This window comes from Mycteria americana, chromosome 13 (genome assembly GCF_035582795.1).
Source record: "Mycteria americana isolate JAX WOST 10 ecotype Jacksonville Zoo and Gardens chromosome 13, USCA_MyAme_1.0, whole genome shotgun sequence".
Lineage (NCBI taxonomy): Eukaryota > Metazoa > Chordata > Aves > Ciconiiformes > Ciconiidae > Mycteria > Mycteria americana.
In genome coordinates, this window is record NC_134377.1 from 11080442 (window position 1) to 11108226 (window position 27785).

General features: G+C 45.7%; 3 protein-coding genes across 3 annotated transcripts in view; 2 read left to right on the top strand and 1 right to left on the bottom strand.

Annotated features, from left to right (window-relative positions):
• Positions 1-353: 353 nt before the first annotated feature.
• On the top strand, positions 354-10922 carry MORN3 (MORN repeat containing 3). The gene is made up of 6 exons (XM_075516166.1): positions 354-410; positions 2233-2388; positions 3091-3248; positions 5353-5512; positions 8154-8338; positions 10838-10922. The coding sequence occupies exons 2-6, from the start codon at positions 2244-2246 to the stop codon at positions 10904-10906; spliced, it is 717 nt and encodes a 238-aa protein (XP_075372281.1). The 5' UTR covers positions 354-410; positions 2233-2243; the 3' UTR covers positions 10907-10922.
• Positions 10923-11453: 531 nt separating this feature from the next.
• LOC142416671 (calcium release-activated calcium channel protein 1) lies at positions 11454-27693 on the bottom strand. The gene is made up of 2 exons (XM_075516495.1): positions 27268-27693; positions 11454-15437 (listed from the first exon to the last, which is right to left on the bottom strand). The coding sequence occupies exons 1-2, from the start codon at positions 27379-27381 to the stop codon at positions 14871-14873; spliced, it is 681 nt and encodes a 226-aa protein (XP_075372610.1). The 5' UTR covers positions 27382-27693; the 3' UTR covers positions 11454-14870.
• Positions 27672-27785, top strand: part of KDM2B (lysine demethylase 2B) — a 130463-nt gene continuing 130349 nt past the window's right edge. The window contains exon 1 of the mRNA XM_075516484.1: positions 27672-27718. The gene's annotated coding sequence lies outside the window, so the exon portion shown is untranslated. The remainder of the gene's footprint in view (positions 27719-27785) is intronic.

Below are 27785 nucleotides of genomic sequence, written 5' to 3' on the forward strand. Positions count from 1 at the left end.
TTTGAGCTAAAGAAGTGGTCAGATGTGGTGATGGGATGGTGACACTCCCATCTGGCAGGACTAGTGAGGAGACCTCTCTTTACAGCCGTGAGCTGCTCGGAGGTCATGGCCAGTGCCAGCGTGGGTGCACATAGCTGTACCTCTGGTCTTCTGCTCCCCCAGCGATGGGAGGACAGACGTGAGCCAGCAACGTGCAGCTCTCTGTCCTGCAATCCCCCAGCCCTTGGGAAATATTGGCAAGACCCCCCCTCTCCAGGGGCTGTGGCACCCAAAGGCGAGGGAGGAACTTGGCAGCTGTGGTGTATCCTGTGTTTGCATTGCAGAAAAACCATCATCTGCAGCGGGCTGCAACTCCATCGTACCAAGGGACAGATCCTGCCCTCAGTGTCCTGAAAGCAAGATTCTCCCAGGTGGGTGGCATGGGCAGGGGACTCCAGCTGGGGTGACCACCACTGCCACATCCTCCTCTGCCATCACAGCCAGCCTCGTCCCCAAAATACCTGCTTCGAGGCTTGGCAACATGGTGGTCTTCACCTTCCCCCCTCTCCTTGAGGTCGGTGGAGGATGTACCTGTGTTCAACAGCTGAAGGGGGAGCGAGCCCCTCTCCTGCTGCCAGAGCCTGGCAGGAACTGGCAGGACCCTCCCCGGGTCCGAGCTCACAATGCAGTGCCTGGGCAGGTCCCCCAGCCTTGCCTCTGCTCCCCTGGCCCTGCCTGCACTCCCCAGCCCTGCCTGCACCTGCCACAGCCCCACAGTAAGGAGCCACAAGGGACACGCACTACACGACACAGCTGCGTTTGGGGGAGGAAGGCTCATCATGGGCACATAAATACTTTTTTTTAGCAATGATATCCCCCAAATAGCTGTTGAATGACCATTTCCCACAGCTACGTGGAGAACTGAGGATGAACACTAACTATATGTTCTTAGATATAATTTCTAGCTTTTATTCCCTAGCAATGACCTGAAGCACCTTCCTTTCCCCTCTCCTCCCAGCCTTCCCCCATGTCGGGCTCCCCAGCACCTGTGGCGCAGCAGGAATGGAAGCTCTGCTCACGCCTGAGAAGGGAGAGATGCAGAAAAATCACTAGATATGGCTCAGTCCAGAGAATCAGGACAGAAGGGGGAGCCCGGGACACAAAATCGGAGAGCATCCCACCTCGCTGGGCTCCAGCCAAGCTCTGGATGTTGACGGCATTCATAGAAACTTGCTTTTTGTTTCTACAGCCACCTCTTGGCATTTATCTATGGTTTATAGGAAACCACTCTCACCTCCGAGTCCATGCCAGCATTCCCACTGCGCTGAACAGCGAGCCGTTCCACTGGCAATGCCCAGAAATCGCCACTGCACCGTACTGTGCTGTCATCCTCTCTGTATTGATGGGCCAAACCAGCTTCTTCTCCTGTCTCTTCCCTCATGCTGATCCTTTCCCTCCAGACTTCTGACACCCGAATCACCCTCCCACTGTGCCCGTCATCCCCTGCCTGCTGTTCATGCTTTAAAACCCACATCACTTCGGAAGCCACCTCCTTGGCAGCTTGCTTGACTGACAAGCGCTTGTCCTGCCCTGGGCAAGTCCACAGCCTCCTGGTAGATAGAAACATTGTGGTTTCAGCCCCTTTTAACAAGACACCTTCAGGACTGATACTTTTAGCAGCAAAGGAGCCTGAGCTATGTTACTGCTGGACGCGTGAAGTGTCCCAGCCCCTGGTGCACCCCAGGGACACAGGCCAACTCTCTGACCTGCTCCATCTTATGAATGTTTTCCAGTGTCCTGAGATATTTCCTAGCAAACAAATTTCTAATTTTCTAATTTGTTTAAACAACTGCTCCCGCCTCGCGCAGAGCAGGCAGTGGAGTGGCCATGGGAAGGAGCCCAGCAGGGTTTCAGCTGTACGGAGAAGGGGCTGCCTTTCCCTGTGCTCCCCAAGACCTCTGGCAGGCGCAGAGACTGATGCCCTCCACAGACCCGACCTGCTGAGACTTATTTAACAATTCCTAACAGGCCAGGCTATGCTGCAAGCCTATTTTCAGATAGTGCTGGTTTGTACTTCCGTATTTTTAGATACCTTCTGTTTGTTATATCTCTATTTTACCCCGCCAAAGCCAGACATCAATTACCGACTCGGGTGCATATTAAAACATAGCTCACAAATAGACTGTTCTGCCTGTACCTGCCCTGTAATTTCTCTCTAATTTATTGCTGACAATCGTTGGTTTTCCTCTCCAGCCACGAACAATATGCCCATTGTAAAATACCCCAGGGCTACAGAGCCTCTCTGGCATGAATGGGACGGGAAAGCACAGAAATGTGGATTAAGACACACGGTCTACGCTGTAAACGGGGATCAGTATACCGGAGAATGGCTGGACAACTTGAAACATGGTAAGATAGATCATTTTGAGAAAAAGTACCAATTTAGATGTCTTCACAAAAGTTCCTACGAGCAGGGAGCAGTCAACGGTTGTATATGCTCCTGGAAGACCATTCATTCATGTATGACTATATATATATATGTCTTTGATATTTGTCATGCAAAAATGTACTCAGAAATATTTCTAATAGGTACCTTGAAGAGCTTTTGCATGCACTCAGGGGCAATTACTCAAAATATCTAGATAATAGATGTTTAAAAATCCTCTGCAAACACAGCAAACTGCAGTCAGCTCCACCCACAGGGATGTGCCCTGGCTGCACAGTCCCTGGACCTCTCTCAGCTCCTGACTTGGCTTCAGGAATATTAATTTATCCTTTAGTCGTGGTGGGTGCTGCAGGAGACAGAGCAGGGGAAGGAGACAGAGCAGGAGAAGGAGAGCCTGACTGAGCCCTGAGCAGCCAGAGTAGGACAGGCTTGTTTACAAGCAGTAAACCAAGGTTTGGAAAGATTTAAGTAAGTTCAGCAAAGGCCCCTGATCAAGATTAACAATGCGTCCGACTCTGGAAGCTAAACTGAATCCCAGACATAAACCTGCCCTGGTGCAGGGAGTGCCGCCTTGCCTGGGATGGAGCTGTAGGAAGGCAGCCCCGTAATCCCTTCTCCTAACAACCACGATGGTTTCCCTGTCATTCCTCTCCTTTGTTAAACAGGTAAAGGCACCCAGGTATGGAAATGCACCGGAGCTATTTATAGTGGTGACTGGAAGTTTGGGAAGCGGGATGGTTACGGCTCATACAGCATTCCGGACCCCATAACCAAGGAATACAAGAAGGTGTATACAGGCTGGTGGAAAAATGACCAAAAATGTGTAAGTGAGATTTCCTGCACCTGCTGGCAACAAGGCAGTGTTCGCCAAAATGTGGGGAAGAGTTGGGTGCACATGTGCAAAAAGATCACTTAAAATACTGATTTTTCAAATACTGAGGCTGAATTGAAGGGTTTGGGAAAATGAATATGTGGAACAAGAAAATGAAAGCAGGAGCAAAAGCTCTGGTATTTAAGCCCTCTCTCCCTGCCCTACCCAACCTCACTGTTCCTGGGGTCACTCACTTCTCCACATCAGATGCTGCAGGAGCTGCACCATGTCCCACAGCTGGCAATAGGGAAGCAGCAGCATGGCTCCGGGCAGAAGCTAAAGGAACAAACCTTCCTCCAGGCTTGGGCTCTCTTTAAATCTTAGTCTGAACTTGCAGAAAGCCCAGGAAGCTTCAAGAGTAAAATCCATCATTCATAAAAAGCCAAGAATGGCTGGGAGCGCCCCGTTGCCCACCGTCTCACCACTGGAGATGGATCCATCCTACCCATCCGCTGGTGACCGGGCTACAGCCCTGACCAGCTCCGCAGAGCAGCGATCGCTGCTCGGACTCACCTGCAGCTCAGCCAAGCAGGGCAAGAGGTTTCGTATCCCGTGTCTTAATCCTCCCCACCCGTCCCTTTCATTCCTCTCATCCTTGAAGCAGTCAGAGGAACCTGTATTGTAAGCACTGCAGGAAAATATACCTTCTTCTGGGAGTTTTACAGCATATTAGACAAATAACATGAGTTCTCTTGGAAATTAAGCCTGTCGCATAAATCACTGTTTTTTCTAAAGGGAACATAATGAGGAAGTCATCTGGTAAAAATGACTGCAATCTTATGTGCAAAATCCTTGTAGGAACATTTTCTGATCTGCCAATGGAAACCTTGTGTTCGCCTTTGTGTCTGCTCTTAAATTAAATTAATAGCCTCTTATGCTTCTAATTGGTGTGCAGCTCTATGGCTCCAGTCTCTTGGAGGGAGCTTCCCCTCCCGTTCTTTGAGGATATATTTTGCATGATTGAGCTTTGGTGAAAGATTTATGACATCCAAATATTACTAGGGGTTTTTTTTCTTCTACAGAAGCCCCCCTTTTACATCCATGCAGTTTACTAAAATTAATGCTCAGAAAAATCAGTTCTTTCCAGAACTGATTTTATTTTTTGTTCAGAGATAAATTAACACTTTATTCCTATGGGAAAACTCATTAGTAATATGTAAATATTTCTTACTGGTATCACTCCCTGGTATAGGGGGTACCTCTGGATTTCTCTTAATGGAAAACAAACACGTAAGACAAACACCTCCTGGGGTCCCTGGCTTGCACACACCCAGTGGTCTTAATTCAGAAGTTCACCAACCAAACCTGCCAGTGGCATCGAGCCTGAGGAGAGAAAGCAAAGAGCGGAGACTGCTCAACGTTAGAGCTCGCCTGCCCTGCCAGTGTGACGCCGCTGCCCCGGGAGCCTGGCCCGGCACCCGGCTGCAGGGAGGCACGCATGGCATCGCTGCCTGCACCTGCCAGTCTCACCGCAGGTAGCCTTCAGGGCTGCCTTTAGTTTCTTGTGAAGGAGGAAGGAAGCAAGGCAAGGAGCTGTTTAGGGCATTACCTCTTTGGGGGTATGGATGGAGGAGAAGGCAAAACCGTTTCCATGGTTAGCGTCACTTAGAGACCTTTGGTCTGCCCAGGGGCAAGGGAAGGAGTTGCCCAGCCTGGGACTCACTGGGCTGTAGGAAGCATCGTCAGGGTTGAAAAGCATAAAATCCCCGTGTAGAGAGACAGGTCTCTTTTATGCTGCATATCCACAGGCAGGTTTATATACTAGTAAAACCCACTTTTAGCTAAACATTAGCAGCAATCCTGCCAATGATAACACACTGAGATACAAACCTGAGATTTTGTGGTGAGAATAAAATCATTGGCCCAAAAAAAATCCCATACTATCACCTCTTGTTTCCTTTGACACAAGAACGGCCACTGAGCTGGGCCCCCAGCAGCCATGTGTAAAAGTACTAAGCAAAGGGGTAGTGTATCAAGGAAGTAATATCCCAAAACTGAACACTGACCCCTTTCAATACAGAGGCTCCTAACCAGCCATCTCTGTGCTGCCCTCCAGGGCTACGGGGCGACGTTTTACCCAGGCGGGGAGCGCTACGAGGGCGAGTGGAGCGGTGGGCTGCGGAGCGGCTGGGGACGGATGTACTACTCAGATGGATCCATCTATGAGGGGCAGTGGCTGGCGGACCGGCCTGGCGGGCAGGGCATGCTGCGGCTGCGTAAGTACCGGCCACCCTCACCCAATGTGTCTGCCTGCCCCCTTCAAGGTATTTGGTGTCGCGCTGCTCTCCAGATGCCTCTGCTGACCAGATTTCTGGATGCTACGTCGCATCTCCTGCTGCAGCCTTGCGTCAGGGTTGTGGCTGCTCCCCTGTGTCGTCCTTCCCCTCCTGGTTTGGGGCTGGAGGCAGCACAGGCTGTGCAAGGGCCAGCATTGCGCTGCTCAAGCCCACACGCATGAGAGCTTATTTTTGCTGTGATTTACATTTAAATGACTGGGATGGTTAGGGTTAGAGATAATATACTGTTGGGTCAGAGAAGAGCAAATCTCTCTTTTCAAGCCAGGCACTTTGCCAGACGTACTTTCTAACTGCTGCATACCAAAGAGGAGTCCACTTTCCAGCACAGAAAAAAAAAAGAGAGACGTTTTCTTTTTGAGTTCACTCCATCCCCTCTCTTACTTCCGACACTGGCTCACGTTGAGTGAACACAGGGGTTTCATTAGTACACAATCCCTTCCCAGAAATAACACCGAGCACATCATGGATTGGGAATGTTGGGGGCAATCTCAGAATAAAAATAGAAATTTGGAATTTTTTCCCCCCCTTATTTTGCTTGGAGTTTAACACATTTTTCCCCAAAGCGAAGAATCCCAATCCTTTGCAGTACAAGGCACTGCATTCCAGGAATGTTTGAAGAAACATTATCTCCATATTATTACTCATCTATTCTATTTTTTTGCTTGAAAGTGATCTCAAGGCTAGTAATTAGCTAAGCAAAGCAGCTAGGAGGAATGAGCATGACCTTCACTGCAACATCACATGCACAACTGCACTCTCTCTGCTGACTGTAAAGTCACTTTTGACCAGTGGTTCATCTGGATGAAATCAGCACCCGCTTCCAGGGGTAACTCCTTCCACTGATCTGCTTCGCTCCCATCAAAGTCACCCTCAGCATCATAAACTGACGGCCCCTCGGGGCTGAGCCATGGCTGATGCACCATTTCAGAGCCCAGTTGCCTCCAGCATAGCCTGCAACCGACGGCGAGCTGGATTCCTTTTGGTTAAAATTAGCCAGAGCAATTCTTTCGTACCCACAAGCTTGATGTATTCAGTTCAGCCGCTGGAAGTGTGCCCACGTGCCGGCAGCTTTGCGATGGTGAAAGAAAAGGAGTTCTTCAGTGGAGGTCACGATGAGCTGCAGCTCAAGATTAAATTGCTTGTAGTGGCAGTGTGCCCAGTGAGGGCGAGCTTGGCTGGGAGCACCGTGATCATTTGCTGCTTCTGCTGCAGCCCATTGCCGGACAGCTTTTAAACCAGAGCATTGCACGTCCGCAGAGGAGATCTTGTCTCTGAGCAACACAGCCTCCAAGATGCTCTGGGAGGAGAGCGGATGGGAGCAGCTGGGTGCCATGGTGCAGCCAGTGCATTCGATGGCCCCTCCATCACAGCCAGGTCTGTGATTTCGGTGGTTTCTGAGTTGTCAGTGGCTGGAGAACAGAAGCCAAGTTGCTCCCACCAGTGGGCAGGGCAGGTCGGTATTGCAGATAAGCACACCACCAGATGCAAGCTGAAGATAACCACTGCCATGGCTCCAACCTGTAAACCAGACCATGCCTGAATAGCCTGGCAGCCACGTTCCCCAGAAGCATTTTTGGTTTTTCCCTCTTACCTTACGGCATTCTGGCAATCCCCAGCTACCTCTGCGGCACCATGCTGGGTGCCCTGGTATTTTGGCCATCTCTTGCCATGAAGAATGGCAGAGTTTGGCTGAGACCCAAAGATATTTCCACTAAGTAACTTGGTCAGAAATCCCTGTGGTTTTTGGCTTAGAAACACTGTATGTGGGAAAAGTGGACAGCAGAGGACTCTCCTAGTGAGAGCAGGGTGGCCTGGATGTATCCCAGCCCCGACATCACCATGGGTATGATGCCCCTTCTCAACCAGTGTCCCTGGATGAGGCTACTCTCTTCCCCTTGAAGCTCTGCTTTCCCTGTCGGTGATGGATGGATGGATTCCTGGAGAGCAGCACAGACCAAAAAAAACCTCTCTCAACTTGCAGAAAAACGCCAAGAGATGCAGTACAGCTGGAAAAACAGTCTGTAACTGATTGCCTGAACAGTTCAGACACTCACAGCAATTCTTGCTCTGTAATTCATTGAGGAAAAACATAACTACAAGTATTATTGGAAATCAAGATTATTTTGACTGGACAACAATCAGATAGTGCTGCTGTTCCTTGCCCAGACAAGTAAACCTCTGCATGATTTGTTCCAGTGACAAATCAGAAACTTCTGTTCTATAATTTTTCATGTTGTGAAGAGTGACTCAGCGACTAGTCTTACCCTGAGCTCACTTGCTCCACATATCAGCAAAAAATGAGTATCACCGGGAGAAGAACAAAGCAGGTGAATGCAGTTCTTGTTCCAAGTGGGCAAGCGTGGGCTTCTTCCGCAGCCTTTTCTCCCTCTCGTGGCACAGCAAATGGAGCACCATGAAAGCAACATACCGTGCCGCATCCCCCTCAAAATTACTAAGGGGAGCGAAACAGATGATTTCCTCTTGTCAGTTTGCTGTGTCATTTGTAGCCCCTTAATGAAATGGTCCTAATTGCATGGTCTGCTCATGTATTTAATTGCAGCAAATGAAAATCGGTACGAAGGAGGTTGGAAAGATGGAAAGAAGCATGGCCCAGGGAAATTTTTCTACTTGGATAAGGGACAGTTGTTTGAAGGTATCTGGGCAGCGGATATACCAAAATGTGGAATTCTGATTGACTTTGGCAGAGATGAAGCTCCTGCCCCTCCTCAGTATCCAATCCCAAAGGTAATTGCTTGGAGATTTCGGGTTTGCTAGTGATGTTTGCATTCATCAGCACGTGGGGCAGCTCTCCAGGTAGCATTTCACTCTTCAAGTGATTACCCCCATGGGGTTTCCAGCTCACAGGGTGTGTGCTCAGTCTTTTGGCCAGCAGTGTCCTAAACAGCCCCATAGGGACAAATGGCCCGTCCAGCCACCGCTGGAGCCTCCTAATCACCCACATCTGAAAAAATGCAGTTCTCATGCACCAAAACTGCTTAGAGACCTGAAGCAGCACAAAGGAAACGGGGACAATAGAGGCAGAGACAATAGCGGGATTTGCGTCAAAACCAAATGATTTTGCCAAGCCAAACTGCTAAAGCTGACGGGACCTTACCGAAACCCAAGCAGCTGCAGCGCTAATATCAGCTATTTCCTTTAGCCGAGCACCCCACGTCAGGGTCTCGTCCGTGTCCAGCAGCCCTGCAGGCAGAGCGGTGCGTGTAGCTTCCCCAAGGCAGGCAGATGGGTGTCTGAGAGCTGACGTGCTCTGTTCCCCTTTTCCCTCCTGATGGACACAGGCTGCAGAGGAAGAGCCAGTCCCTGTCCCCCTCCCAAAGACTTGGCGAGATGCACGACTGGGCATGTGGACAGCCCAGGCCATCAGCCTGGCAGCTGCTGTGTCCTTGCACATCACTTTAGTGCAGGAGCCAGAGGCCGGGAGAGCCTGTCCCCGCTCCGTGCCCTCGGAGGAGGACAGGGCACTGGAATCAGTAGGAAACAGACGTGGCTCCAAGTGACACAGCTGGCCAAAAGAGCCTCAGCTTGAACCCCTGTGGTCTGCGTGCCACACATGTGAAATACAAAGGCATCGCATTTCCAAGGGACAGTTACTACAGGACATGGGGCGGGAAGCTCCTCTTTGCTTAGAGTCGAACAGAACCACACTGGATAACCACAGCAGACTGCTTCATTCTAGTAATGCAGGGAACAGCACGGCCCCGTGGCAGGTAAAGCTGCCTACCTTCCTCCTCTGCTCCAGGGACAAGGTTGTTGCAAATGATACCGGGCACACACAGCTACCAAAGCTCACAGCTGTTACATCTTTGCTTCCCTTATTTTTTCAAATCTGGTTTCTATAGCAAGGGTCCTTGGAGCACAAGCATTTTTAACGAGACAGTTAATCCTGTAAGTACTAGGCACACCCGCAACAGTGCAGAATAATAAACACCAAATACTCACCAGGGAAAAACAATCTCGATTTTGCAAAAAGAGTGAAAGGAGCAGTACTTCTGTAGCTAAAAATATTTACCTTACAAGGTTTGTCAGAGGTCACCCGAGAACAGCCTCCTCAACAACCCAGCCCAACAGCCTGGGATGAATTGCCATTTCACTCAGGCAGGATGTTCAAGCCTGGCTGTTTATTTAACTCCCTGAAGACCAAGTTATGACCCAATTTTCTTCCGCTCTATGAGCAACAAGAAAGCATCAACTTTCACTGCGGTTACTGCGCTTTCCATCAGAAGAGATTTATTGATCTCAGAATATGAAGGCAGTAAGAGGTAAAAGGAGAAAAATTTACTTCAGATTTTCATAAACCTTTTGTCAAATTACTGTCGCAAGCAGCTGTTAGAAAAAAGTAGATGACAGGTAAGCGTTAGAAACTGCCAAAACCAGAGATGGACTAAACGGTCAGCTTTTGCCTGGCAAGAGGCCGACAGCGAGGATCTGAGCTTCTGCATGGGAGAAGCATCACTGTGCGCCTCCATTAGCAGGTAGAAGGAACAAAGGGTGGGGATGCACAGAACAGAAAATGGATGAAAACTACAGAGCGATTGTCACAAGCTTTGAAGGAATCCAGTATGCAGATGACAGGGTTGCATCAAGGCAGAATTTGAACATAACTGCAGAGACAGGGAAAGACACAACATGGTGGACTTGCGATTATCTGCCGTCATCATTATTGAAGCCAGGGCTCCAGAAAGCGTAACAAAATAAATAAGAAAAAGACTGGACGTCTTCTGCCCAGAAGAACACCACACTCACGAACCTCCCAGAAAGCATCAGGACATAAAGCAGGTCAGAGTGAGCTGACCAAATCCTGGCAGGGCTTTGGTCCTTCCCTCTCAAGAATCTGCATCCAGTTGCATGCAGGTTACATGACTCCAGACTCCTGCTTTCATGTGACCTTTGATGCTCACTTGGGTGACTGCAATTACCTTTCAAAACTATATGCGAGACCCAACAGGCTACAAATCAAAGCCAGTTTTGTCCAAGAATGTGTTTTGTTAAAGGAGAATCAGTCTGCTCCACGCAGAGCTATTTCAAGGAGATGAAGTGATGTTCAACACACTGATAAAATTAGGAAAGTGCATCAATGTTTCTAAAACAGTAATTGAAAGGCTGCAATATAAACTAAAGTCCTGATACATGGGAGATTCTGTTACTGCTTGAGTAATCAAGATCTATAAAACCTTAAGCTTCTTCAATTACACTGCATAATTGATTTGTGTTCTTTTTATTTAGATTGAACTAGCTGATCCAGATGGTGTTTTAGCAGAGGCCCAGGCGATGTTTGATGACAGCCAAAATTAATAACTGGATGCTGAAGGAAAAAAAAAGATGCAAGATAAGAACACGATCCTGGGTTACTTATTCATTTGAGTCTCAAATCCACCCTGTGGTGTATTGTGGCATGGTCTGTCTCACTTTTCCCTCAAGGCTGCCCATGTATGCTTCACTGCGCAGGTGGCTTTGCTCAGAAGCCTCCTCCCAACCCCCATTATTTTGGAAAAGAAAGGAGAAAAAGAAGAGGGGGGGGGAAAAAGGGGGGGGGGGGGGGGACCACAAGCAGCAAAACGTGGGAAGAGAGGCAGAGTGACTCTTTGCCCAGCTCCAGCTCCTCTGACTTACTCCTCCTGTAAAGAAATAGCACTTCTGTTGGTTTCAAGGTCTTCCACATTGCCTTAGAGAAGAAGCAGGGTTTCTATTATATGCTATAAAAGCAAAGCCCTAGAAAAGTACAGTCAAATAATTGTCCCCTCCCACTCCCCCCAAAGTTAGCCCAGTACGTACCTGTGACCCAAGATAGCTTTTGAAGGTATAACAGATCATCTTTCCATTAATATTTTTATTAATGCAACTTCACTTGCTGGCTCTATGCATTTTCCATAACGTGACGCTGGTTCTCCTCCCTAACCCCGAGGAACGCAGAGCACCAGATCTCGCCCCAGCTCTGCTCCTTGGCCAGCCCATGTGCTGGACCCCCAGCACCCAACGGCACTGCACCGGCTGCTCCATTTCTACCCGACACAAGGACCACGCGCCAGCCATGCAGAGCTGCAGCACTTCTGATCTGTGAGGCACTGCTGAGTGTCACCCACCAGACAGAAGGAAAGTGGCACTGCAGCTGGCTGGTGAAAAATAAACCATGGGAGAGTGGGTCATTAGTTCCCCTGATTAATACCGTGCTTCCGAGTATCACACCTCTTGTTTACAGTTCATTTGGTCCCTTGACTCTTCACATTTTCTAGGCTGCAAGATAACCCACTTTTCTATTTAAGCACTTGGAGAGAACAACACCACCACAACATGCTTAGTCCCAAGATTTAAGCAGTGCTGACAGGAGGAAAAGCATGCCAACTACGTTATATTGTTTATACCTGCCTGCTCAAACAGGAAACTTTATCTTCGTATTATGACTGAAATAAGTAACTGAATACATTTACGAGATCCTCAGAAACACACAGTTAGGATTAGCACAATATAGCTGAAGAGATAAAGGATACAGAGAAAATAAGCATATTTTAGGCCTCTAGATGACAAATTATCAGGAACAATTGAGTATATTTTATTTCATTAAAGTATTTTATATCTAAATAAGTGATATACAATATCCAATGTTTAAAATGCTTGAGGTAAATGCATAATACCATTAGTATAAATAAGGGATAAAAAACCCAAATTCTAAGTGCACTCTTAATGTTTAGATCCATGTGTTTGCATCTGGTTACTGCCCTGGCACACAGTTAGGAGCCTATGCCCAAGGTGTAACTTTCATGACCATTTCCACAGCTGGAAAATGAGAGAAACATACTCAATATCATGGCTTAAAGTGCAGAAAATAGTCAGAAAAGGAGCTGTAATAACAGCGCCATTAGCTCAGAACCTACCAGCTTGAGAAAGTTAAAAATAAGGTTGTCCCACTAGCTTCTAAGTCTGTATTTCTTAAACAAAACAAAAAACCCCCCACTTCTCTGTCACTTTGTAAAAGGTCCACAAAATAAAGAGAAAGTCAGCTACTTATCGAGGACAGCAAGTAATTTTACAAAACAGACTTGGAAAATATATTTTCTGGACTTCCATTCAGAATAACATTGTAACTTTTAAATACACAATTTACGGACAGAAGCGTAATTTTTAAGCCTGACGGCACCCTTTCAACCATTTGCTCTAGTGTGAATACTGAGTCAGGTTTTCTTCCTTTACTGAGGGTTTAAGAGTCTTTTTTTCCCCAAGACAGGACTAGTATTCCAGTAAAGGATGGGAAAATACATTGTGTCTACTACCAAGATTTTGTGTTTTGGAATGCTGCTTCATTAATGCCTTTACTAACGTAATCCTTCCAGTGCTCCATGAATGAACACCTGTGGGACTGTAGGCACAATTCTCACCATCAGCAGATTTACATCAGTAATAGAATATACTTGAAGCATAATGTAATGGCAGAGCTAGAGAAAATCCAGTTTGGCATCTGTATGCCAGAATGACTTGTGAAAAAGGCAAGTGGAAAGCTGTTTTCTGCTTGTGAACCAAGAATGCTGCTGAAAAAAAAAAAGCCCAGGAGTTTTTTTATAGTTATTTTTCGGAATACAAACACACCACAGGTAACCTTGTCAACACTTTCCACTGCGGTGGTGCTGACATGAGAAATCAGTCCCAGTCGCTTCAGGAGGCTGCTTCAGTGGTAAACGCACTCTGCCACTAACTCTGTAGACACACCCTACAGTTTGTAAGTATGTCGGGATAACCTGAGATGGAGGTTGGGTCTAAGAGACCCTGTTCAGCCCAGGCTCAGTCAGCTCCACTGTGTTGTCATGTTCACTCCTGTCTAATTTCAAAATCCCAGGTTTATATATTCCACAGTGTTATAGCTACGGTAGGGAAGTCAATTTTCATTCCGTTAGACTTGAAACCTGCCTCAGTTTGTGTTCAAAAAAGAGCTTTTACCCATTAAAGCCCAAAGCTGCTCCACAGAAGAACTGCATTCCAAAAAATTCCACTTCTAGACATAGCTAGAATTACTGAAGCAGCCCAGGACAACTGCTGCAATCTTTCTTGGACAAACCTCTTATCTAAGAGACCAAATGGAAGTTTTTGCTTAAAGAGGAAATAAAAAAACCAACACAGTAGCTTCACTGTCACAGACGTGTGTGTCTGAAAGTAAGCAGCAATATTAATTACAAATGACCTATTTTCATAAATAAACCTACATAGAGAAAAGTAGTCTTCCAGATCCTTTGAAAGCAAAAAATGTATAACAAGTTATTAAACACAACACTTCAGCAAGGAGAAGACTTTTTCTAAACAAGGAAGACCAAGGCATAGCTAATTACTTGGGAATCCAACGCAGAGAAAGCACCTTTTGCTGCTTGTATCTGAGGATTTATTAAAAATATATTTTTAATATAAAAGTACAAAATAATTACTACTTTGGCTTGGAAAAACACAGCAGTGGTTCAGATTTTCAAGCAAAAAAATTATCCAGTGATAAATTCCATCTAGTTCCTTCTTTTTAAAAAAAGATTCCTAAATGGGAAACAGGCAAATGTGCTGGCTCGTGAGAACTTTAAAACAGTTATTGCTTTTATTTTCTTCCAAAGAAGAGTAGAGTAGAGTCTCATTCCTACTCATGTGGCCATACCACATCGCAGTAAGACTAGTCATGGGTGTTTAGCGAGTTATAAAAATGTGTAACTGCCACGGGAAAAAGGCGCAGGAGAAATCAGTAAAGTAATAATTACTTGGCAGCAAAACATACTGGGGAAAGTGGTGGGAAAGCTTTCACTTCTACCATCTGTCAGGCTTTCCAGAGAACAGCGCTAGCACTGAAACTGAGTGCTAATTGCTGCATATCCCAAGTAATTTGTATCATGCCATGCAATATGGATTGGACAAGCAGTATCTTCTAGTAAATGCCAACATCAAATAAAGAGAAAAAAATGCTTCTCTATCCATCCCTAACAAATATAAAATTTACAGTGTTATTTTCCATGTATTTATACAGCCACCATCCAGCATTAACAAGAAGCAATCTAGACAGTGCTCACAAGAGGGAGGATGCACGTGCAGTGCAAGCATACCCCACCATCCATTCCTTCAGATGTCAGATAGCCAAAATTTTATGAAAGGAATAACATTTTTTTCTCTCTAAAGGGTTAGAACAACATTTATAATCTCTCTCTAAACAGTAATCAACAGTTTGACCAGTTCATCCACAGGGGAGTCAACGTAACAAGGCAGGAGCAGAATAGTGGGTTTATTTTCTTTAAGTACAGGTTTATGCAAAATGGGTAACAGCTGAGGAGATAGTATCACCTCTGTGATCCAGCTGATCCTGGAGCCGTGCAAATTCAGCAAGTTCATTCAGTTCTTGAAATTGCCTGTCTGTTTTATGGCTCACCAGTGACCTGTAGAAGTGGACTGCAAACACAATGAAAATCAATCCAAAGGGAACCATGATAGATGTTGACGCAATGGCTGCTGCCTGTCCTGATGTGATGGTAGAACTGTTGCTCTGCAGTGGATTATCAGTTTTCTTCTTTAAAGGAAGAAACTTCACCCAACACAGCAGCACCACCTCTGCAAGAAAGAGCAAAGTCCCAATGACAGTAGAAAACGCCCATGCAAGCTCAATGTGCCGATGCATACGCTCATGAGGAGATTCCTTTACAGAGTTGAGATTATGCACATTGCTAACGGCCTCTATATTTGGAAGAATGCAGGTACTTATCATGAGTGCAAAAAGGTGAACTGCAACAAGGACAGTAGTGCAGGCACTGAAGGCTATCAAGAGACCTTGAGGGTAGTCATGTTCTGCATCTAGCTGAACTTCTACCATAGCCACCTGAAAAGGAAAGAGAGAGATGCAATTACCTACATTACATATTATTTGACTATAGAGTATTTTAAGTTTAAATCATGTTTCCGGAAGATCATCTCATCCAAACAAAATAATAGTCTGCATTTAATTTTCTCTTCATGTCAACCTGCACCCTTTTCATTAGGTCCAAATTTACATTTGAGCTATCAAGCAAAGGCCACTGTTTTCATACTTACTGTTCTGTTGTAGAGCAAACCATCAATACGCACAAAAGCTATTAACAGCACAACCACCTTGCCACCTCCAGCTCACCCCAGTGAAACATTTCTTCTTTCCTGTGTTATATTGTAGAGGCAGCTTTTGATCTTTCACTATAGATTATAAATTTTGCTGGGTATCAGGAAATGTTTTGTGTCACATACATATGTAGAATGAACACCGCATGAAGTCTTTCGAAGTATCTGTAACGTGAAAGCCTGCGAAGGCAGACTGCCCATCACAATCTCGCTGGTCCTTTCTCCTTGGTATTTGTTTTTAAGGTCTGAAGAGCAGGAGCCTTTCATTAGAAAGGCTTTCCCACCTTTCCATGGGGCTCTCGGCTATATTCTTTCACTCAAAATAAGTATTTCAGCAGATGCTAGAACACAGATTCAAAACATGAAAGTCTCCACAATGTCCATAGCAGCCAAACAGGCCTGTTGGAGGCTGGAGGAAAGACAAATAGTCTCCCAGAAGAGATAATATAGAGTGCTCCCAGACATCACTAGCTACTCTTACTCTGGAAGCCGTGTCTAGCCTCGTCTCTGGGCGAGCACTGCTATCTCATGAAGATGCTCCAAGGTCTAGTCCTCCACTATCGTATGCAGCCACGCCCTTTTATAAACTTAGATCTCCAAGCATGCCTGTGCTTAAGGAGCAGAACTTAGCATTAAATAACAGCACTAGGAAACTCATAAACCCAGCTCAAATATTTTTGAGAAAGAAAATGAACTACAATGCCTTTTAACAGTTTTTAAAACTGTCAGGTGGTTTTATGCATGTGCAATTGATGAGTGACATTAATCCCAGCAGCTCTCTTGAAAAATAATATTTCCTGATAAATTTGCCTTTCGGACAAAGCACAGTTCCAAAGAGGGAATAATGCAACAATGTCTCTATGTTTACTGCTCTTTCTCAAAGGATTTCATTAAATAGACAAAATATGTTTAAAATGCAGAGAAAAAAATCTAACAGCAATCTTAAATATAAACACATGTACACCATATAAGGAAGAGGCAGAGGCTGCCATTCAGCACTGTTCAGCCTGATCCACACCAGCCCTTTCTGCACCTCGGCTGCCCACTCTTATCCTTTGTTGAAATGACTCAAGTTGCTAGCCCAGCGAAAGCTAACCTGGTTAAGAATTGGTGATCCTCTGCTAGCCTAGCGAGCCGAGCTGTTTCTGCAATGCCTCTGATGAATAACAAAGCTGGCACAGGCCCGTGTAACTGAGGAGGAAGCAGCTGTACCAGGACCTCAGACTCTTGGTAGCACTAAGCTATGAGCCTAGCTCTTCTGTAACATACCAGTTTGCCCTCAAAAAGACCATGAAACCAGTTCACACAACACAGTGCCTGAAACAAATGCCATTATTAACAGGTTAGACAGTACTCGGCCTACAGCATACATTTCAAACACCTCAATTCTCATTGAGCTGCTATGAAGATTTCATGAAGTGTGGGTAATATGGATGCAGGGAGACATAGAAACTAGGACCCAAAGACAGCTGCAAAAATAGTAAGAACATTCAAACCTCACTATTGAGGTGAGCCAAACTACACCTAGTCTGGGATCCCATCTTCTTACACTCCCAGAACCAGCATGTTTAAAATGACACCAGAAGGCTTAACCGCTAACGCATCAAATACATTAAGCCAACCGAGGGTTTTGCTCAGACATGTTTCAACAGGCATTCAAGGCGATTTGCCAATATTTTAATTCCTTTATTGAAAGCTTGTATCGTCATAAGCCTAACCATCCAGCCAACTAGCAAACAGTTTCCAAGTGTTATAAGAAACTCAACAAGAAATTGTATTAATGCATACATAACTCTTGCTCAAAGATTTAAAAATACCATTTCTCAACCAAGGGAAACGTCACATTTGAGAGGATAAACATTTGGTCGTCAGGTCTCTCTTCTGCAGGATTGCTTGTTAAGTCCCAATGTACTCGTGGGATGTTGTGCTTCCTGTGTTTTTCACAGAACAACTGCAATCCTTCACCACTGAGGATTCATTTTCATATTTATCAAAGTTTTTGCTTGTAAATTTTCTGGTGTATGTCTAGACTCAAAACCATCCAGCATGGCAAGACATTTTAATCCTTTATCCTACTACTTACTATGTTAACGTAACCATGACACTAAAGAGCTTCATAAGATGAAGATTTTATTTTATTTTAAGAACTGATGTATTTAATTCGCTAAATGCTGAAGACATTTTATGTTTCCATTAATCAATGTCTCCATGTAATAATGATATCAAGCATCTGATTTTGAAGTTCAGTCAGCCTCTCAATTCCAACATACCAGCTGTCCTAAAGCTATTCTTCCCATTTCAACAGAGCATCAAGAAGAAATCTTTCCTTCCTATTCTTAGCCTAGCCTGAGCTAAAAAGAAATGCTAAATAATTACATTTAATCTCTGATTTGGCTATAATTATATGCATGCTCAAAACAAAACCTTGCAAGAAACCAGGTTAATTTAGGCAGCATTCAGATAGTCAGATAGCTCTGTGCCTAGATAACCACTGACAGAATCAAAGGGACAACTAACTATTAAAAGGAGACATCCAGTCCAGGAATCTAAGTTTTCCTGGGTTAAAAAGACTTCATTTTAACATTGCTGGGTGTTTCCCTAAAAGAGTGACCCCAGGAGTACCTACAACCATTATACACTGACAGGATAGCTTAAACCCAAGTTCGAGCTACACAAGCAAGGCTTCAGTTTATATGGCTGACAAATACATTAACACAGACCTGTTTTGCACAGGAAGCTTGTTGGGTAGGTAGGCCCCAAATCATCTCTCAGAAGAAGAGTTTTCTGAAATCCAGCAAGGCTGTAGCTGTTACTTAAGACTTGTCAAAATTTACCCCAGGAGCAGGAAGGGTGTAACTTCCTTCAGCTCAAATCATACCATGCAATTACTGTAATTCCAAGTGTACCCTCTCTATAAGAATAATTGTGGGCAGCATCAACATCACTTGAAAGGTAGCCTAAGTGCTAGTCTTCTAACACGTGCAAAATAAGCTGGCCACCGAGCAGCCATACACACTGCCAATTGTTCCCAGTTTGAGATGCTAAGAAGGTGCAAACAAGGCAGAAGCAGGGCAGTTGGCCATCTGGACCTTGAAGCCTCATTGTACACCTTCACATGGCTGAGAGCTGCTGGAGGGAGGCCACATACCGCAAAGCACCAAGGGGAGGGCAAGCTCCCAGAGGAGACTCCTAGAAAAGATCAGGACATCCCACGGGGCGGGGGGTGCATGCCTGGGCCAGTTTCAGCATCTTCTCCCAACTCAGTCCCTCCCACAGTAGTTTTCATGCCAGCACAGCCCTGATGCTAAACACCAAGGGAGCCTGGCATTAGGAATGACACTTGAAGTTGCTTAAGTCTTACTTGGCTATCCTGCCAACAAGTTGCTTAAGTCTTACTTGGCTATCCTGCCAACAAGCACTACGACCTCCTCTCCATGAGAGGAGGCTGGAACCAAAGGGAAGAGTACTAGCTGCATCAACTGCTGGGCCAGGAAATACCCTACACCAAAGTGAGTAACAGAAATGCTAAAAGGGAGACAATATCCGCCTGCTTTGAGGGAAAGCATTGCGATTTACCTGCTTGGGAGACTACAGCAGCTGGAAAAATACTTCTGTTGATGTGGAAGGGATCACAGCTTTATAGGCTCAGCCCTCCAAAGGATGAGTGTAAGAGACCTCCACTTTGAACATTCAGGGTATACTTACAAGACAGACACATTAGGTACAGCTCCACAACACACTGACAACTCTTTGCAGACCACAAGTTCTCCAGCAAGGGAGTTCGATCATTTTCTAAAACCGACCAGTGACAAAATGTGATAGAAGCTAGACGGTATGTGCATAAGAAACAAAAGTCACAAGAGTTTTTCATGGGTTCACAGACAGGACAGGAAAAAATTATGCTGAAGCTAACTAGCTGGACAGAGACACCCATAAGCAAAGAGAAAATGCACTAAGTTGCAGTTGTAACTGACACTGGTGTTAGAAACCCTAAAAGCAGGAGTGGGGGAAGCAAGAAAACACTTCTCTTTCCCATTCATTCAGGATGAATAGATACTTCAGAACTCACTGCAAATCGAGACTTTTGGGGAGGTTGTAGGATGCAGAATGCCTGAAGGATTTCAAAGTCTACTGAGGTTGATGGAAAGCCTCCAGGGGGGCACAGCAAAGCCTCCTTGTGTTCATGCCTGGCAGAGTAACTCCAGCTTGACCCGTAAGCGAAAAATCAGTTCATGTTTTCTGTCTCCTCAAACTGTCAAGGAAGCTAATTTGGGAACCCTTTCACTGTAAACTAGCAGAAAAACTGCCAACTCTTTTCAATTGCAAGTCTCTGTTATTTACTTCCTGGGCCAAGCTTGAGCCAGGCACCTAAAACAAAAAGCTGCATTTTTCATTATGAGGCCCCGTGCCTGTTTTCAAACAGTGATGCAAAGCATCAGAAGTTCTTCTCTTCTTTGCTCATGCTGCAATTTCAAAATGCACAGATCACAACTGCTCTTGTAAGGTAACACTTGCAAAAACAGGACCCCTGTGAGCTCATCCGGTATGATCCAAACCCATACGAAGCCTGAACTCATAGGTACACGCTGACGTTCCATGCAGGAGGATGTTTTCCTGTGTCCTCTATTAGGTTTCTACGCTGGTTCAGAAGACCGGCCCCTCAGGGGAGGAACTGTCATTGATGTCTGCACAGTATCCAATACAACATTTTTCAGCACCTTTTCCTTCACCACTTTCAAAGCTTCTTTGAACACTTGCTGCACGATTTCTACTGTGCAGCTACCGTGCTGCAAGCACCCTGCCTTGCTGCATAAACATAGAATAACGTAGGTCGGAAGACACCTCAAGAAGTCATCTGGTTTAATCCCTGGCTCAAAGCAGAGCTAACTTTAACTTCAGATCATCCTACAGATATGACTGACAGATTTGATACAGCCCCTGACAAAGCTGTAAATCTGAAATACAGCTTTTTGACAAAATTAAAGAACTCTCATGATGTTAGGATGCAGGACCGGAGTTCTCATAAGCCTAAAGAAGGTGGGCATCCAGATGCTTTCAAAGACAACTGAATTGGGGCACACAATCATGTTAAGGCTTCTGACAGCCCTGGATTTCAGAGTCATGGCAGCCTGAATACTATCGTATTGCAAGAAATTTAACAACTTGCCCTCCAGCAGAATCCGCATTTCAATTTAGTTTAATGTTTAATATCCTGAAATAAGTTCATTTCACTTGTGCATAATGCTTCCATGTCTTATTAGATCAGAGTGGCTTAAAAGAAGCTCCTGCTTCTAAATGAAAATCAAAATCCTGAATGGTCTGAAGGTTTCTATCCATACAAGAGGATTTACACAGTGCCTCTGACTAATATTGACTCCACCACTTTGCAAGAAGTGAGCTGTGATACACTAATAAATTTTCACAAGCAATAACAATTAATATAAAGAACCAGCCACATACGCAGCTGCAAATGAAGCTCATATTGCTACTGAAATGCAGGATAAGCAACTGTCCTGGTTTGTCACTTGTTTATTTTTACCACAGCAGGACAGAAATTAATGACTTGCTTCAAATTTTAGCATTATTCCCCAGATTTATAAGCTACTAGGCAGTGTGTTGGCTTTACTCAGCTTTCTGACTTAATCACAGGCTTGCATCTTTTTCAGAACCAGTAGCCACTGCTGTAAAGGAAATAAAATGCCTTATCTCAAGTAAATCTGTATTATCTATGAGCTATTTGTAGATTACTTCCTCTCCTCTCCTTCCCCACAAAGATGACTCTGAGCTCTGGTTGGGAGGAATATAACATGGGCTGGGAGTCTGCGCTCTAACTGCCATACTATCTCTCATGGTATCAAATACTAGCATTAACACACAGCTGCAAGGCACGATTGAGTTCAACATGCCATGGAGAGAGAGTTTCAAAACGGACAGAGCCACAGCTAATGCAAACTCCTTGCCGCTTCCCCACTAGACACCTGATTTTCACTAAATACATTCTGTAGCCAGGAGGCTGCAGTCAACAACCACTGATGGCCCTGCAATGGGACGGCTGTAGATTTGTTTCCCATACCTCACAAGATGCTATGTGACCAGCCTAGAGCTCCAATCACAAGTACTCTCCTGTCCTGTGTATCTGACACATTCAGACAAGAATCACAGAACAAGAAACCAATCTTATTAAAAATTACTAGGTTTGAATGTAGACAACCTCATAATGACCCCTTTAATGAAATACTTCAAGGAACGCTGGCTCTCGGTATGACCGCGTTCCTACTATGTCTATTGCTCATCCAGTTAGCTGCCTTGCAGACTATAACAAGCAAAACCCCTTCAGAAAGGACAAGGTCAGCTTCAAACATCAGTCTTACTAAAGACACCAACCATCTCTTATTGAACACGAGTCTAGAATTATCTGTATACCCTTGAATGATTGTTCTAACCTCCTCTTCCCTGGACACAGCTACCATTCCTAAACAGGAAACTGATTAAGAGGACAGGACAATTTTTATGCAGTCTAGCATGTCAGGAATGGCTTAAAAGAAAGCTGTGTTGATCAAACATCACGGTTGCATTTTGTAAGGGTCCATCCACACAGTGAGAGGAGGATGTGAGTCTTACCCAGATAAGCGTATCAGTGCTACAACACCTCCACCTCATTGGAACAATACGCACCAAAGCAAAACTGCACACAGTGATCACTAAAATATTTTAATCAACACCTATCTGCAGAAATATTTTCTTACTTTCACTTGTTGCAGCTAGGACTAGACTTGACTACATCTAGTTAGCCATACAATTACATGTGCAAGTGACTCTTCGCAGCACATGCCACTCTTAGCAGGAAAAAAACTCCATGCACATAGAAGTGGTTTCTCCAAGTCTTGAAGCCCACATCACAAGGTTAGTTGAATAACAAATCCTATCTTCCACCCCACTGCTTGTCTATGCATGGGACCACAGGGGGAAGTCAAGAATGAGATGGGTGTCATGGCATCACTGGAAATTAGCACTCCTCTGGCTGTCTCCTCAGCTCCCGAGTCAGTCGGTCTCTGTTTTCCTGACAGTACTATTAACTTCCAGAGACAGAGGTGCAGAGCCAGGCTCTCACAGAGTGTCTGCACCATTCATTAAGAGTTATAAACAACTCATAGAAAGACTCTGTATGAGCCAGAATCAGTCACCGGAAATTAAAAATGGGATTTAATTTTATTTTGCTAGTAAACATGAAAAGGCAATACCCATATAATCGGAGCAAATGAGAAGGTAGTATCTCCACACAGTGTTACATACAATAAATCTATTCAATAAGTAGGTCAGATTAGACATCACCGCAGGAAGAACAAACAGTGGCTCAGTATCACCTTTACATCCTCCAAACTATGGCAGCCACAAGCAGCCACTCACGGATGCTCCAAGACAGAGAATGGTAAGAGCCCCAAGTACTCCACGCTGCCTGCCTTGCTTGTCTACAGCCTTGAGACAGGGATGCTCAAAAGAGCAACAAAACGTCGCTTTTATGACTGGAATAGAAAATAACCTTTTATATGGGGGAAGCTTCTTCAGAGCACAGTGCTAACCTGTAAGTGCAATAGCGATATAAAAGGTAAGTGGCAGCAGAAGCCATGAAACTGGGCCTGTTACACTTTGCTGCAGGTTACAAAATGCAGCTGTTGCATGTTATTCTACCAGCAATCCAGTCAAATACAGCTAAAACAGCTTCTAGAGTATCTGTACAACACTGACAGCAGCGGGGGCCTGAGTCCTACCTAGCATTACTTCAACATCAACTGATATTATGGAAATGAGTTTCATAAATATTTATCAGTGCAGTCAGTCTTTTACAGAACACGACTGAAGCTGTCTTCAGAAGACTGTATTGGCTATATTTCAAAGGCAAGAGTTGACAGTTCTTTGATGATATTCAATATTTGAAGCGTATATATTACCATCCAGACAACAGTCTAGCCAGCTTGACTCATTAGAGGTATTTAAAAGAAAACTGTGCTGTCTGGTAAATAACGTCCTCCAAATCCTAAATATAATGAAGCCAACCATAGTGTATAATTTAGACCCCTAGTTCAGGCTCAGGTATTTTCACAAAGCTGTTAATTGGTGGAGGGAGATGATGTTTGAGTCTTCTGGTTTGATGACTGTTGGGATCTAACAACTTCCCCATGATATTTGTGACTCCGGTCTCGTGACATTGTTGTAATACTGTGAGATGCATCCCTGGTCACAAAATGATGCTAACGAGTCAGTTTAATTGTTCAAACAAAAATAACCTGCCAGCAGCCTGTCTACACTGGAGCTCTTGATACTGCTACTGTAGATGCAGATGAGCTAGTGCTTGCAATATTGGATACAATCTGCAAAATATTTCCAGCATTGATGAGATAAACCGGATTAAGAAGTAAAGACAGGCTTGGAGGGGGGGGGGAATCATACATCCTTATCTGGGATATAACACAGAAGTGAGAAATACTTGATGCTTCCACTAGCACATGGAAGGAATCTTCCGTTCTTTCATGGACTACACATACCCTACAATCTACAATTTCTTTCCTCACATCTAACAATTTGGGGGATTGATATTACTTGCTGGCCCCATAAATTGGAAAAGCATACTAAATGCAAGATTATAAGCTTCACAGATTTCCTCTTAGACTTATGGCACTTGATGATAGCATCCATGGAAACCTGCACAAAGTAAATGCTCAGGTTTACTCATGGGAGCTTAGCTCTAACATCAGTTTGCAATCACCAGACCCTGCAACTGTTTCTGAACATAACACACAGTGGCAAATTGTAATGTGTAGCTCTAAAACAAAACTAATTGTATAACAGGTTTTTAATCAATCTTCTCTGTGGAAGCATAACACTTTTGAGTTTGAAACCTAGCTGAGCATTTCATACTCTACACATCAGTGACCCGGGCTATCTCTTGACTTTGGCATGCATCATTTAACCGGGGTATGCATAATCGATCTTGAGGGAATAAACTTTGCAAAATGGCTGCAGTTATACACAAAATTAGTCCAAAATAAAGGAACAGGTTTGCGGGGATAAACTTAGCTCATACTAGAGGATGCAAGTACTGTTTAATTAAAGAGCAAGAATCAACGGGGCTGGCACGGAAACGAGCACATTCCACTCCCGACAATTCCCATCGATTTGCTGGGTGGTCCTGGATGTGTCATTTAGGCTCTTTCTTCCTAGTGTCGATAGGAAAAACAGAGGAACAATGACACTTAATTGCTGTTGTAAGCTTTAGATCCAAGACTAGATTGTACTTTAGAAGCATTTTGTTCAAATATCAGGTGCCAGAGAATCTGCTGAATTTAGTAAACAATGCATAGGCGTGACAGCAAGAAAGAAGGCCCTGCTTTTCAAGGCAGGACAACTTTAAAAGATCAGCAAAGTTATTCAAAAGAAATCTAAAAATACTCGAAAGTTGTCAGCTCTTCTGAAAACAGATGAGGAAGTCTCAGCTAGAGGACTATCTGCCATAGCAAAACCAACGAGGCTACAAGTTGATTTCCAGTGTGACCTTGTTAAAGGAAGAAAAAAAAGTGGATTTTTTTGAGAGAGGTAACTTCCAGAAAATTAAAATACGAGTGTTCACATGTAACATTCCTGGCAACTAGAGATTTTGTTAATCGGAACAAAGTGGCTTTTTCCAGAAATACCCTAAACAACATAAATTCAAAAGCAGCAGTTTTCAACTGTAGGCCACTGAACTAGAACTCTTCCAGAGAATCAAGAAAGAAGTAGAAGCAGCCTCACCTCATACATCCATGGGATTCTGAGAGTCCACGTAGCACATACTTAGAGAAAAGCCAAAGGGATTTAAGAGATTAAGTATGACTTTTAAATAATAGCATTTTTATTAATGCAGATGCAACCTCCCTTGGATGAAAATTTGTAAAAACCAACAAACTACATTTTTTTTTTCCATGTTCTCTCTCTCAATGTAAAAGCCTGACTCAAGAAACCACCTCGACAAGCTGTCTGACACAGGAGAACCGGCATACAATAAGGAAAACTCATTAGCAGCAGCAGAGTATGAGCTACCAGCCTGATGCATGTTACCCAAGGAGAACCAACTCAAATATGCCGCTGCACTAACACAGTCGCCTGTCAGTCAAGCAAATAGCAGTCCACCACCACCCCTGAAGAGTTGTAGTCTGTTTTTAGCCATTGAAGGAGGACAGTGACTTTTATTTGACCGTCAGAAGGCTGCTGCAGACCGGCTGCTATGTTTTCAAACAGCATCCTCTAATTAGAATTCCCTCTTAAGGGGAATATATCTTACAGCCGAAAATACTCACCTCGTTAAAAGCGGGGCAAAAGTCAAAACAAAACAAATCAGAGCTGTACAATTGGGTATTTACAACTATGAAGCATATTTAACATAGATGAATAAAGGGGGCCACTGCAGAGTTAGCAGCTTAGTACGTTAGAGGACTGGACATATGATGAAGCTTGCAAATTACCATATTTCAATCTATACACAGCTTGCATGGGAGATAATCAGGATTACTGGACTATTTTTCTGTATCAAACCCGAAAGCAAAAAACATACTAACAAAAAACTTTTCTAAAACATGCGCAAAACTCCAAACTAAGAAACACCCAAGATTTCCTTAAAAAAAAAAAAAAAAAATTAGCAACATCGCAACTGCAGACGACTAATGATGGATGTAATGAATCGGGGGGGACGGACGGACGGTTAACTTTAATCAGCTAGTTTTTCTTAATTTATCTAAAAATAGCTCAAGTGCAACACATGCCTTGCATCCGTTTGCACAACGTGTGCGGTTGTGGTCTGGGAAGAAGAGGGGGAGTGCGAAGTACCACAACCTTGGCAGAGCTGCGGGACTTTCTGTGCGCAGCCCGCTTTGCTCTTGGCACCAGAGCGCGAAGCGAAGTGAAACACCGAAGAAACCCATGCTAACCTCCACATTTACAGCACCCTACGGTGCTTCCTATGAAAGCAAGCGGGAGGAACGTCCCGCCGAGTGTGGTTTTTGACATGCCGAGTATCCTCCGCAGAAAAAATGAGCAACGAGTAAAAAAATCCTGCACGAGGTATCGGAGCTATTTAGCGGAGATAAAAGCCGTGAGACAGCTTTTAACTTGCGGCATGACAGCTCTCCACACAAAACGAGCTACCGATGCGACCCCCCGGGCTCCCCCAGCCCCTATCCCGCTGCTCCCGGGGAGGCCCCCGCGCCCTCTCCTCCTCCGGCCCGGCCGCCGCCCGGGTGCGCTGACCTCGGCTGCCCGGAGGGCTGGAGGCCGGCGCGGGCGCTCTGGGGAAGAGGCGCCGGGCCCGCCCCGCTTCCTGCCGCCCCGGGCTGCCACATGCCGGCTCAGGGGCTGCGCTCGTCTCCCTCCCGTCCCGTCCCCCCCGCGCTGCAGCCTGAGGGGAGGCAGCGAGTTCCCCGGTCAGAAAAAGGAGAAGCGGCGGCACCGCTCCCCGCACCCGGCTTCCTCCTGCCGGGGAGGCCGCGGGCCAAGGGACCCCTGCCCGCCGTGCGAGGCCGGACGCTCACCATGGCGAAGCCGGAGAGCAGCGCGGAGGTGCGGCTGGAGGCTTTCAGCTTGGCGCGGCTCAGGTAGAGCTTCCGCCAGGACAGCGCCTGCATCGAGTGCTCGTTCAGGCTCATGGGCTCCGGGCGGCGGGCAGAGGAACGGAGCGGAGCGGGAGGCACACGGCGGCAACGGCGGCTCCTTCCGGCAGCAGAGCGAGGGCACCAGCTGCGTTAACACCCCATGGCGCCCGGCGGCGGCTCCTGCCGGTGCTGGGGCCGCGCCTGCCGCCGCGGCGCTGCGAGCCTGCGCCCCGCCGCCCGCCGGGCACCGCCCCGCCGTCGCCTCATTGGGCGGCGCGGCCCGGCCCGGCCCCCGGCCCCGCTCCTCCTCGGCCGCTTCCCGGCAGCCCTGGAGGGAGCCTGAGGGCGGGCGGGCGTCGTGCCCCAGAGGCCGCTTCCCGCCGCCGCTGTGGTGAGGGGGGGAGCTGCGCGCTGAGGGGGGCGCGGCCTCCTCGCTGCCGCCCGTCGGGAGCCGTGAG

What these genes read in the sequence shown, in the direction of transcription:
- LOC142416671 (XM_075516495.1), bottom strand. Translation starts at nt 27,381, where the DNA reads ATGAGCCTGAACGAGCACTCGATGCAGGCGCTGTCCTGGCGGAAGCTC. An exon ending in TGCTCTCCGGCTTCGCCATG is followed by an intron (nt 15,438 to 27,267) that starts GTGAGCGTCCGG and finishes TTTCCTTTTCAG; the next exon opens with GTGGCTATGGTAGAAGTTCA.
- MORN3 (XM_075516166.1), top strand. Translation starts at nt 2,244, where the DNA reads ATGCCCATTGTAAAATACCCCAGGGCTACAGAGCCTCTCTGGCATGAA. An exon ending in GCAGGGCATGCTGCGGCTGC is followed by an intron (nt 5,513 to 8,153) that starts GTAAGTACCGGC and finishes ATTTAATTGCAG; the next exon opens with CAAATGAAAATCGGTACGAA. An exon ending in CTCAGTATCCAATCCCAAAG is followed by an intron (nt 8,339 to 10,837) that starts GTAATTGCTTGG and finishes CTTTTTATTTAG; the next exon opens with ATTGAACTAGCTGATCCAGA.